Raw genomic sequence first — 12,303 nt, forward strand, 5'->3', positions numbered from 1 at the left:
AGGCTGCACACCCAGCACAGAGCCTTGTACGGGACTCGATCCCACAACCATGAGAGCATGACCTGAGCCAAAACCAAGAGTTGGACACCTAACCGAGTCACCCAGGCACCCCGAGAGTTGCCTGTGATTCTGACGGCACCACATATGTCCCCCAAAATAGGAAAAATTCCAAATGATAATGGCCTTCCATAAACAAATGAATGAGTGCAACCATTTTAAAGTGCACTGTTAGCCAGTGTAGAAACACTCCTAAGCTCACCATTACACACGAAGGGCAAAGTGTGCAAACACGTAGTGCAAGTAACTACTATCGTCTTATCGGATCAGAAAATGAGCAAAGTTATCCACCTTCAATGTGGCCATTAGTCCTAATTGACCAAAGAAACAATACTTAGAGTTCCAGGGAGCAGACATCTCACGTTTGATTATCTAAATGTAGCACTTTCATTTATTCCTTGAAGGACAGCTTTAAATGTTGCACTTATCCAGATCAGAATTAGAGTTCCACATACTTCCCTTCGGTTAGAAATAAGGATGAGATGGAATATATACCCGCTAGAAGAACAGTAATAACCTAAGGGCTGTTAAAATCTCTCACCAAGGAAATACTTAGAGTAACTTAATATGGGGCAACCCCTTGGGGGCTCAGTTGCACGTCCGACTCTTGGTTTTGGCTCAGGTCATGATCTCAGGGTCTGAGAGAAAGCCTCACATTGGGCTCCACACTCAGCCTGGAGTCTGCTTGGGATTCTCTTTCTCCCTCTCCCTCTGTCCACCCCCCCCCCACCAGTTTGCACTCGGTCTCTCTCAAATAAATAAGTAAAATCTTTAAAACAAAAACAAACCTTAATGTATGAAGTAAGGAAGCTGGTCAGAAATCTTAACATCGTTTTGGGTAAAATGTTAACAATTTTATGAATAAGGATGATGTTGAGCAAAGACCTGTAACCTTTCTCTTGGTGTTTTAGGTCGAATACAAAGCTGACTACAACAGCTGGATGAAAGGTTGTGGCTGGGTGCCTTTTGGGTCCTTAGAGATGGAAAAGGCAAAGAGAGCTTCAGACATCCTGAATGAGGTAAAGCCATCCGTGTGCCATCCCAGAGAGCTGGGAATGTGATGTCCTAAACCCGCAAACCGCAGAAGGGCCTTCTTTTTCCCTCTTCATTCTCTAGTCATTGTTGCTGAGCAAAAAGCACTTAGCACATGCATGAATTAATTATCCAGGTACATAAGCTTCACATCAGCAAAATCATTTATGTTAATCATTCATGATAAAAATATTTTAAACAACTTTATCAAGGTATATTTGCATACCATAAAATTCACCTATTTTAAGTGTACACCTTGGCAAGTTTTAACAAGTTCATATAGTTGTACAGTCATCACATATTAAATTTTAAAATGCTGCTACTACGCCAAAGTTTTGTTGAAAAATTCCTGCTCGCATCTTCAGTTCCGGGCAACCAGAGATCTGCTTTCTGTCTCTATAGTTGTATTTTTCTAGAAATTTCTTTTGGATCAGACTTCCTTCACTTAGCACCATGTTTTTGAGACTCATCTATATACCTGCCTGTGTCTGCAATTCATTGCTTCCTCTTACTGAGTAGTATTCCACTTTAGCTGTATTGCATTATGGTTGTCCAGTTGGTGGACTTGTGGATTCTCTCTACTTTCTGGCAATTATGAATAATGCATATCATGAATATTATAGAATTTTTCCCTTAAGTGTTATACCCTGTGTCCTATTCTTGATGACTCTGAAGTAGTCTATAAGTTATTATTCAGTCTGAGGAAAAGGAGCAATGACCTTGCACTCTTCAAGTAGCCAGGTTATCTGTCCCTTCTCCAACAATGGAACATTCCCACTGCGGTCAGGTGAATCCATCATCAGGGAGGTTAACCTACATAAAGAAGGGACAGAGGTGTTGAGTGAGGGTTGTCTTCACACTCAAGTTTCTGTTGTTCTGTGCTTTTACTTGCTTTTGGTGAGCCACATTTTATCTCCTCAGAGATTTTTCATGAAAGTTCTCCTGGGTTGGTGATGTTCAGAAGTCTGAAGCTGAGTGATGCTACTTTGTACACAGAAGTGGGATGTATAACATGCACAAAGGAAGAAGCCTGGGAGACTAGATGGAGAAAGATCTAGAAGTATAGCTAGAAGTTGCCAGCTTCCCAGTGGAACACCTTCCAATGTTCTCTCTCCTGTAGCTCCTCAGCGCTTTAGTAAAAGATAACCTGTGTACTAACCACAGGGAGGCTGCAGAGCAAAAGTCCTCCCTTTCTTATGGGAACCCCTAGCTGTTGCCCGAATTCCTCAGTCCCTCCTCTCTCAACCAGAGAGCTTCTTTACTTCAGTTCGAGTGACAGCAACCTGGCAGTCTGTTAGGGTCACGCAAAAGACACTCCAAATTTCCTCACATGCCTTTTGGTAATCCTTTAGAAAACTTTGTGGTGTTTCTGGGTTCTGTTTAGCGGAGAGTACCCTCTTTCATTTCTTTTTTTTTTTTTTTTAAGATTTTATTTGAGAGAGAGAGAGAGCACAAGCAGGGAGGAGAGGGAGAAGCAAGCTCTCCACTGAACAGGGAGCCCGATGTGGGACTTGATCCCAGGACCCTGAGAACATGACCTGACCTGAAGGCAGACGCTCAACCTACCGAACCACCAGGCGCTGCCCCACAGGCCCCCCCCACTTCCATTTCATAAGCAAGAAATAGTCTGGTTCCTGCAAGATGTATTGGTCTGTACTGCTCCAGACCATCCAAAATTAAGCCAATTTTTAAATCACTGGCTTTTGTATTGCATTCATCTTTTTCCCCAAGCCAACCAAGAATTGAGTATTTTTATATTTTAAAATCTGGAAAAATCCTTATCCCTCTAAAATACATTTCAAGGAATTTTATATATTAGCCTTCAGCGAAAGTAATATGCTTGTTTCTTTTGTTTTAATTCACCAAACAGAAAAAATACCGCCAACATCCAGACACTCTCAAGTTTACCTCAATTGAAGATGCTCCGATTATAGTACAGTCTAAAATCAACCAGGCCCAGAGAAGTGACGTAAGTGTTCATTCCATCTGTATTTTAATAAATGTTATACAAATACATTTGTATTCTAAACGTGCTGATTACCTGGAGTTACTGTGCAGTCTGAAGAGACTCAGTTACATGAGCAACTGTGCACCTCTCCCAGCCTTTCACTAGCGAAGCACTCCTCATTCCTATCTTTAGAGTGTTACGTATGCTGTGCTGACTGTCCTTTCAGCCATTTAACCTTGCTTCCCACGGAGAAGGTCAGGGGCTTCTCCTGATGACAAGAAACGCTGCAGGCCTATTTGTAGGAAAGACCAGGAAGACGAATATAGGCAACACACCTTACAGAGGCATTACACTGAGACACGAATCATGTAGAGTAACCCCCCTCCCAAGTCCTGTCAGTCGCCCACAAAGTGTAAGAGAGATGGTTTGCGTACCCCACCCACTTAGCCTTTTCTGTGCGCAGGAAAGTGTCTGCAAGTTCACATCAGGTCATCTCCCTGGGCTAGCTTCTGTGAGGTGCCCCTACCGCAGTTCGGAGGTTCCTAGCGCATGCCGAGGGACCTTGGCCAAGGCTGAACTGGCACTAGGATAGGACCCTGTGCGTTGCACGTGGAACCTTGAAGGCCTACAGATCTTTGCAGGTGAATGTGAGGATGACACAGAGAACGTCTTTGACGAAGAGCACTGCTATGCCATGTGACCTGTTCTGAGATGATTTTCCTGTGTCCTTAAACCCTTTCCCCTACTTTATACTTGTTGGTTAATGCATTTTCTTTTTATCTTTCAGGTGGCCTACAAAGCCAAAGGAGAAGAAATTCTTCACAAATACAACCTGCCGGCGGACCTGCCTCAGTTCCTCCAGGCGAAAGTTAATGCCTACAACATCAGTGAGGTGTGCCCGCGAGCTCAGCTGCCGATCGCTTGTGAGGCCTTTTCTAAATGGGCCTCGGTTACATTCAGATGCCTTTTTTCTTTCAGAATGTGTACAAAGCAGACTTGAAAGATTTGAGCAAGAAGGGGTATGACCTGAGAACGGACGCGATTCCCATCAGAGCTGCCAAAGCTGCCAGGCAGGCGGCAAGTGACGTAAGTCCAGCCGACGGTCGCCAGAGTGTAACTAGACCGTGTGGGTGGGGGTGGACCTGTGGTCCCGAAGCCACCACACCTGCCGTCCCCAGCTGAAGGGAGTCCTGCTGAAAACTGTTGAGAAAGGAAGATTCCCTAACCAGGTCTGAATTGTCCCGGTTAAGGATATGTAGAGCCTTTACTGACCCTGTTCTAATGAACCACCCGAAGTGAAAGGTCTCCTCCATATTTCTGCACAAATTCACATTATTCCCCTCATGGAAATAAAACAGTGGGTGGAAAAGTCACTCACTATTTAACTCCTAACAGCCTCCTGGTGGAAAGATTTTGTCTCGGAATTTGCTTAGTTTATATGAATTCCCTCTTTCCCTTATTTCTTTTTGCTTCATTGCTTCCAGTGATGGATAAATTGGCCCTAAGGTTCATAGCAGTCGTTAGATTACATGAAAGTTAGAGATTTTGTTTGTCTTTGTTTTCCTTATCTTACTTTAACCTAGCTGTGAACTAGTTACTTTCCTCTTTGAGATTCAAATCAAATTGACTGAAGCCCCCTCCTGTTGACCTCTAGGAAGTGGGATCCCCTCCCCAATGCTTGTTGCAGATATTCTGAGGTTTATTCTCTTTCTGCGGCCTCTGGCTCCTGGTTTGCCCACAGCGGTTTTGCTCTGGCTCACCTGGACTCTCCCGCCCTGGACTCACTTCTCTTTCTGGTCTGCACGATCCAGAGATGGAACACAGCCCTGTCTTTTGGATTCCCCCAAGTCCCAAGCACAGCTTCACTGATTGTTTGAAATGAAGTTGACATTGCACTGATAGAAATAAGTTGCAATTGAATAATAAAGATTTGTGTTGTAAAAGCCCCACCATCCAAAATTTCTCACCCGTTCCCTTTCTCAGTGGGTGCTCTCCTCCCGCTGCTCCCCACGCCGACACACAAGCCTTCCTTCACATCTCTGCTTCTCCGTTTCCCACACTTCTTCCCAGATCTCCCCCAAGCAAGTTCAGTTCTTCTCACTTTATTATTCAGAACCAATTCATATTTACATACTGGCTCTGGGTCTCCCTTTGAATATCCAAAGACTCATTAAAATTCTACCACTAACACAGGCAGCTATTTGGGGTCTCCTGTAGCAGCACAATAGAATTGATAAAGATTGCAAAATGCTTATTTTTCATTTGTCTTTAACAGTATACAAGTGGAAAGGAATTTTACCTAGTCACCGACACCGATTATGGCAATGCACCCACCCCAACCTCTCTCAGGTGGCTGAAGCAGCGACAGACCATCAAATGGGCTCTAAGTTACATTTTACCAGGCTACATTTCAAACTGTATACAAATGAATATCTAATTGTTTGGTCATTGCAGTAGTTTCTGGGGAGCTCAATTGCTTTAAGTCACAGCCTCATTGTTCAGTATAATCTTCATAACTACATTTCAAAATTTGCCCACTTTTGTTTCCAATAGATTCAGTACAAAAAAGATTATGAAAAAGCCAAAGGAAAAATGGTTGGCTTCCAAAGTCTCCAAGATGACCCTAAACTGGTTCACTATATGAATGTGGCCAAGATGCAGTCAGACCGGGAGTATAAGAAAGACTATGAGAAGACAAAAACAAAACACAACACACCCCATGATATGTTCGATGTCGTGGCGGCCAAGAAAGCTCAGGATGTTGTCAGCAATGTCAACTATAAGCATCAGCTCCATCATTACACGTACCTGCCCGATGCCATGGACCTGGAGTTGTCTAAAAACATGATGCACATACAGAGCGATGTAAGTGACCCTTACTCCACGACACAATCCCTGTCCCCCGCCCCCCCCCCAAGGTCAGAACCTGCAGGAGAACCCGCGGCTTCGGGCACCTACTCCTTTTTCCCCTTTGCTGTAGAATGCCTATAAGGAAGACTACAACACCTGGATGAAAGGCATAGGCTGGATCCCTATTGGCAGTCTGGAGGTAGAGAAAGTTAAGAAAGCAGGAGATGCCCTGAATGAAAAGAAGTACAGGCAACATCCAGACACCCTCAAATTTACCAGCATCGTGGACTCCCCAGTTATGGTCCAGGCAAAACAGAACACAAAGCAAGTCAGTGATGTAAGTACGAGGGAGGGGGCAAAGAATGGAGGGAGGCTTTCACAAAATAAATAACAGCTCAAATTTTTATTCTTCTGAGCCATTTTCCTTTTAATTTAATTTAAAGTAATTATTACAACTATTTTTAGTTTGGGGGGGTGCCTGGGTAGCTCAGTTGGTTAAGCATCCGACTCTTGATCTCAGCTCAGGTCTTAACCTCAGAGTCGTGAGTGCAAGCCCTGCATTGGGCTCCATGCTGGGCATGGAGCTTGCTTCAAAACAAAGCGAAAAACCGGACCACAGCCATTATTTTTAGTTTGGGCACTAATATTTTCTTTTATCTTGCTATTTATTTTCCTTTTTAAAACATCTTCCTATTTAGCTGCCTTTGAAATACTCTGTTATTGGATAAACTTGTCATGGTGAAAAATGCTACTCTCATACTCCACATGTGCGTGCACACACAAAATTCAGACTGAAATCCCAGACACTTTAAAGTAGCAAATTCATCGCATTCAATTCTGTACTAAGTTGCTTATATTTGCTTGTCATATGCAAAATACTAATACAGGGAAATAATTCACATGAGTATATTGTTTTGCTTCTCAGAATTCATCACACACAAATATTCTAGAGGCTTTTAAAAACACACATCTTGGAGATTAGGACGTTTTTTGCCTGCCTGTTCATAAACAATGTACGTGACCTGGCTAAAGTCAGATCTAGAGGGAAGTTTAGTGTATAGAAGGATTAAAGGGACATCAAAAGCGTTCATTTATTAATTCATTGAATGAATGTTTTTGAACTCCTTCCCTGTGCCCGGCATTGTATTATACGCTGATGGTATAAAGATGACGTAGACCAGGATTAGTGAGACATAGGGTATGACAAGGAAGGATGTGAGAGTATAAGACAAAGGCAAGGATAGAACCAGAGCACTGCCGTACCAAGAGTGAGTGCTGCAGGAGAGGTGTATGCCAAGTAAGTACAAGGCAAGAGGGTGACCGCCCACCAAGGCTTTCCTGGCAAATAGGGAAGGGTGCGTTCTTGGCGTGAGAAAAAACATAAGGACTGACAAGAGGTCATGGATGGAAGGACAGTGAAGGGTTTGGGATTGTTACCTGATCATTGAGGGTCTTGTGTGTTAACTTATCCTCTGGACATTGTGGGGTAGGTCGTGGGAGGTATTGAAGATTTTAATCCATGGAGTTGCATTATCAGGTCGGTGTTCTAAGACAGCTCTGACGAAGAGGCTGAGACTGCACTGGTGAGGGGAGAGATTGGAGGTAAGAAGGTAGATGAAAAGCTGTTACAGAAATCCAGCAGAAGCCTCATCTGGATTTGAACCGAAGTAGTAGCAATGGCAAGGGAGATGTGTACAAGGTAGAACGGGTGGGATTCTGTGAATGCTTAGCTATGGTTGCTAAAGGCAGTGAGGAAGTAAAGGCAGCTCTTGGATGCTTAGAAGAAATTATTTAGTATTTGAGGATTCAAATAGGTATCAGCCTCTTTAGACTCTGTGATACATACACAGCAGTTTACGCGCGATGTCCCACATAGACCTGACTGAGGGCTTATATGATAAATGACAGTCAAGAGGCTGGAATACTTGTGATTCTAGTTGTATTGTAGATTTTAGAAATTAAGCAATTTCTTTCTTTTCTATTACCAAGAGGAGGATACAGGTGCACCTAGATGTCTTTCTGACATCTGTAAAGGGATAAAATAGGGTAAATATGAAATGGTAAACCTTGTAAGTACACTGGGCTTATGTATAAGGGCCTTCATATCAAGAGAAAATTATTATATGGTTTTACTGCTACAATTATAATTGTAAAGTTTTTAGAAGAAATGAAAGATTCATTCTAAATGCTGTTTTCTAAGAATCAAATACCAAAAATGAAAGAACAAGACTTTAAGAACTGTTCACTCTACTAGCAAAGACCGGACTTTGCTGGCTTTGGTGAATTCTGTTTATTCAAGTTAGGGTTGCACATTTGAACGTATTTTCCATTAATCTCTAACAGTCCAAGATCTGTTTTCTATTTTTCTATTTTAATATACAATTTTTAGATCTTTCTAAAGATAACAAAATGCTTGAGTTTTTTAAAAACAGGAAAATACCTCCGATGATTTTTTTAAAGGTTTTATTTATTTGACAGAGAGTGTGAGTGACAGCGCACACGAGCACAAGCAGGGGGAGTGGCAGAGGGAGAGGGAGAAGCCGGCTCCCCGATGGGATCCATGCTCTGAGCCAAAGGCAGACACTTAACCAACTGAGCCACCCGGGCCCTCCCCCTTTGATGATTTTTAACATTAGAAATAGTGAGGGGACTGTGTTAGGGAATAACGCCTTTCAATGTGCAATCAAAGCATTTTCCTTTTTGTGCTATCTGCAGTGCATTTTAATTCTGTGATTGTGTGTTGCAGATCTTATACAAAGCGAAAGGAGAAGATGTGAAACATAAATACACTATGAGTCCTGATCTTCCTCAGTTTCTCCAGGCCAAGTGCAATGCTTACAATATAAGCGACGTGAGTAGGGTTTTTGATGGGGTGTGAAATCCAGACATGATTGAACAATAATAGAATTTTAGAGTAGGATGGGGCCTTGATAGTTATTTAGATCAGTTTCCCATACACCCTGTACGAAGCCTATGCCATGATGATGGCTCTCTGCCTCTTAAGCCTTTTCAAGGGTGGGACAAGTCGAAAGGATGTAACATTTTCCCTTACGTGGAGCCCAATATCTATTCCTCTAAAACTTTGATTTAGTTTTCCTAGTTTTGCAAGTGGAGGAAGATACTATCCTGCAGCAAAATGAGAATTATGAAATCCTTTTATTACAACAAACCTGAAATTTCTAAAGCTAACCACCAGGTCTTCCCTTGACCTTCCTTTCATAAGAGCGGACAACTTCATTTTCTCTAGTTGGTCCTCACACACCATGGTTTCCAGAACCTTTATTCCTGTCCTCTAAATCCACTCCAGTTCTTCAGTATCCCCCTGTGCTGTGTGCCCAAACCAGGCTGGGGTGAATAATTGGTGCAGCGTCCTATAATTTCATGCTACGCGAGGTGTGACGTTTTGCTAATGTGACTTCCTAAAGCAGAATGTGCTGTAGGAGATTCCTTTAGTTTATATCTGGAAACAAATAAAACAATCCCAGCAATCGAGGAATCACTTTAGCTGATTAATACAGAGCATGCTGACATCCTTTTTCCTTTTACATTGCAGGTCTGTTATAAACGGGACTGGCATGATTTAATAGCCAAGGGTAACAATGTGCTGGGTGACGCGATTCCCATCACTGCGGCCAAAGCGTCCAGAAACATTGCCAGTGATGTGAGTAAAAATTTTAGGTGAAATGTGGGTGATCGCCTGTTTAAAAAGTAATCAAACGTGTGCTTGTCTAAATGATACCAGATTGAAAACAATATGTTGAATTAGTGACATTGAAATTCTCCACAAAATATTGTTTTGAAAACCTGTCACTTTTCCAACATTCTGTGATTCTTTTCGGTTGACCCCACTTGGTAGAGCTGTCATAAATCTGACAGCCACTTCCTCCCTGGATTCATAGGCCAAATTACCTTTACTGACACATTTCCCTGACAGCCCACATTTATTTTCTGTGAGAACACCCTAAATGACACTAACGCATTAAATTCAAATGATTGCTTGCATTATAATTGTATTAAGAAGATGGAAAAGATGTTAGATAAAATGTAAAGTTTTTATAAGCCAAATGGGAAAAGGCCCATTTTTCTTGAATATACTTTTGGTTTATGTAAATCGATGCCCATTTCATCTCTAAAAGGAAAAGTATACACTTCTTCCCATCATTGAAGATCAAAAATTTCAAAACATGCGTGCCCGGTAGACTTCACTGTCACATACTGTTCCGGGGGCTACAATCACGGTTGGAGAAAAGAGAAGAAAGAAACCACCCATATGTACAGACTACATGGGAGCTAGGGGTGTAAGAATTCTACAGTTTCCTTGTCGGGATGCCACTGAAAATGTGTTCCTCAAAGATGTACACACCACTGTGAAATAAATTTCTAGTTTAAGGACAAAGTGAAAGTCCAAAATATGACGTCAATTTTTTTTTGTTAGAGTTTGAGCAGAGCTTTTTCTAACATGCCTAGAAAAGTCTTGATAATCCTTCTGCCTGCTAAACTCTTGTTTATAAATCAGTGCATTAAACGACGGGAGCAGAGTGTTAGCAGAGTTGAAGTAGATTTGCGTTCTCTTGCATAAAAATGGAGGCTTTGACCTGTTACCAACAGTACAACTCAATCTACACCCCACCCCCAGTTCAGCAGTGCGAGACCTTGGGCTGCAGAGCCGTCGCGGTGAGGCTTTTACTGCCGGGGAAGCTCGCAGCCTCTCCTGCCCTTGCTGCGGGTCCTGAACTCATCTGCAGCGGCTTCAGCAGCGAGCTTGGAAAGTAGCTGCTGAGACATGGGCGGGGAAGGCCAGGCACCTGCCTGTGCGGCATCTGAATTGCTGCCACCCAGAAAGAAGAGGGTTTTGTTTTAAGCTGATCCTGTCAGCCTGAGACAACACAGTCAAGTTTTGCTTCCCCTTCCCCAAGAAAACCTGAGTGTGAACTTGCATGTAGAGTCCTTTAGAGTTTCTTCTGCATCTGTTGCGTACGTATCACTAGGTCTCTGGCAACAGCAAATGGAAGATTTTCTCAATAATTTCTCATGTTCTATGATGTATGATAACCTTCTGTGGTGGTAATAACATATGGGGTGGGGAGAATTCACATCCCAGGAAACCAAGAGGTACTGGCCTTCTGTTTGGAAATGTGTCTTGTTTATATTAAGCATGAAAATTCAGGCTTTCAGTAAAGTTCTACATGCCAATGCCCTTGTAGGATCTATAGCAAAGAAAGAAACTGGTCCTGAATTTATCATGATACCCATTTGTAACCCGGCAGTGTTGGAGATAAACGTTTTCACTCTGACCTTTCTGGGGCACGTGGGAGTGGGTGGGTATGGTTTGCATTTCTTGTACAATCTTCCAGAAATGCACAATGTTCTAAGTTGCCTTTGTGTGTGAATATACTTGCTACACATAATGTTATCAATGCCTAGGACTTTGCTAACCAAATTTCGCCTTTGCAGTATAAATACAAGGAAGCTTATGAGAAGTCAAAGGGGAAGCATGTGGGCTTCAGAAGCCTCCAGGATGATCCCAAGCTGGTCCATTATATGAATGTGGCGAAGATGCAGTCAGATCGTGAATACAAGAAGAACTATGAGAACACCAAAACCAGCTACCATACCCCAGGGGACATGGTTAGCATCACTGCTGCAAAGTCGGCCCAAGATGTCGTCACCAACGTCAACTACAAACAGCCCGTACATCATTACACGTACCTACCCGATGCCCTGAGTCTCGAGCATACCAGGAATGTGAATCAAATTCAGAGTGATGTGAGTATATATAACATAACAGACCCAGACATGTTGGTACTTAAAGGATAATCATTTCTTCCTGTTTTAGTAGACTTCACAATACAGTAAGGTATTTGAAAAATGCACTTTAAAACAAACAGTCATTATTGAAAGACTAACAAAGGCATGGTAGACGAGCTGTGTTTTTGCTGGCTTTCTGTGCTCCTATTGTAATCATTGATACTGTCTTTATTAACTTATGGATCAAAGATAAAACCATATTCCACCAAGTATATAAACCACCTTCGTTCTCAACAAGAGGAAATGGTTGCTCTTGGCAGGCCCGCTTCAATGGTGAGATGTATAATGCAAAATAGTATTCTCTATTCTTTCTGAATTCGGGAAAGGTTTTTTCTTTTTTTAACTAAAAATCACACTCTCGTGCATGTTAATCTATGTGATGAGTCATCTAGAATGAACCAGGAAGGCTTTGTGATTGCAGCATGATTCATGGAGAGCTGCATGGGGAGGCTGTTTAATATTCAGGGCATCTCCTTCTGCAGGAACCAGATTTCTCTAAGAATCATCCTCTGTAAGGGAATATATCGTGTTCATTTATTGTTGCTCAACGAAGATGTCTCTCCCCAGCTGAGATCAGGAATAGCCTAGATGAACAGGATGGGTGAAAT

At 42.4% G+C, this 12,303-nt stretch overlaps 1 protein-coding gene across 1 annotated transcript in view; it reads left to right on the forward strand.

Annotated features, from left to right (window-relative positions):
• NEB (nebulin) overlaps positions 1 to 12,303 on the forward strand; it is a 271,288-nt gene that overhangs the window by 91,830 nt on the left and 167,155 nt on the right. Inside the window, exons 31-39 of the mRNA XM_040644991.1 lie at positions 969 to 1,076; positions 2,960 to 3,058; positions 3,825 to 3,929; positions 4,016 to 4,123; positions 5,591 to 5,902; positions 6,018 to 6,224; positions 8,634 to 8,738; positions 9,441 to 9,548; positions 11,342 to 11,653. Of these exons, the coding sequence (XP_040500925.1) occupies positions 969 to 1,076; positions 2,960 to 3,058; positions 3,825 to 3,929; positions 4,016 to 4,123; positions 5,591 to 5,902; positions 6,018 to 6,224; positions 8,634 to 8,738; positions 9,441 to 9,548; positions 11,342 to 11,653 (1,464 nt within the window). The remainder of the gene's footprint in view (positions 1 to 968; positions 1,077 to 2,959; positions 3,059 to 3,824; positions 3,930 to 4,015; positions 4,124 to 5,590; positions 5,903 to 6,017; positions 6,225 to 8,633; positions 8,739 to 9,440; positions 9,549 to 11,341; positions 11,654 to 12,303) is intronic.

The sequence above is a fragment of the Ursus maritimus genome, unplaced genomic scaffold (assembly GCF_017311325.1).
Source record: "Ursus maritimus isolate PB19 unplaced genomic scaffold, ASM1731132v1 scaffold_1, whole genome shotgun sequence".
In the NCBI taxonomy this organism is placed as follows: domain Eukaryota; kingdom Metazoa; phylum Chordata; class Mammalia; order Carnivora; family Ursidae; genus Ursus; species Ursus maritimus.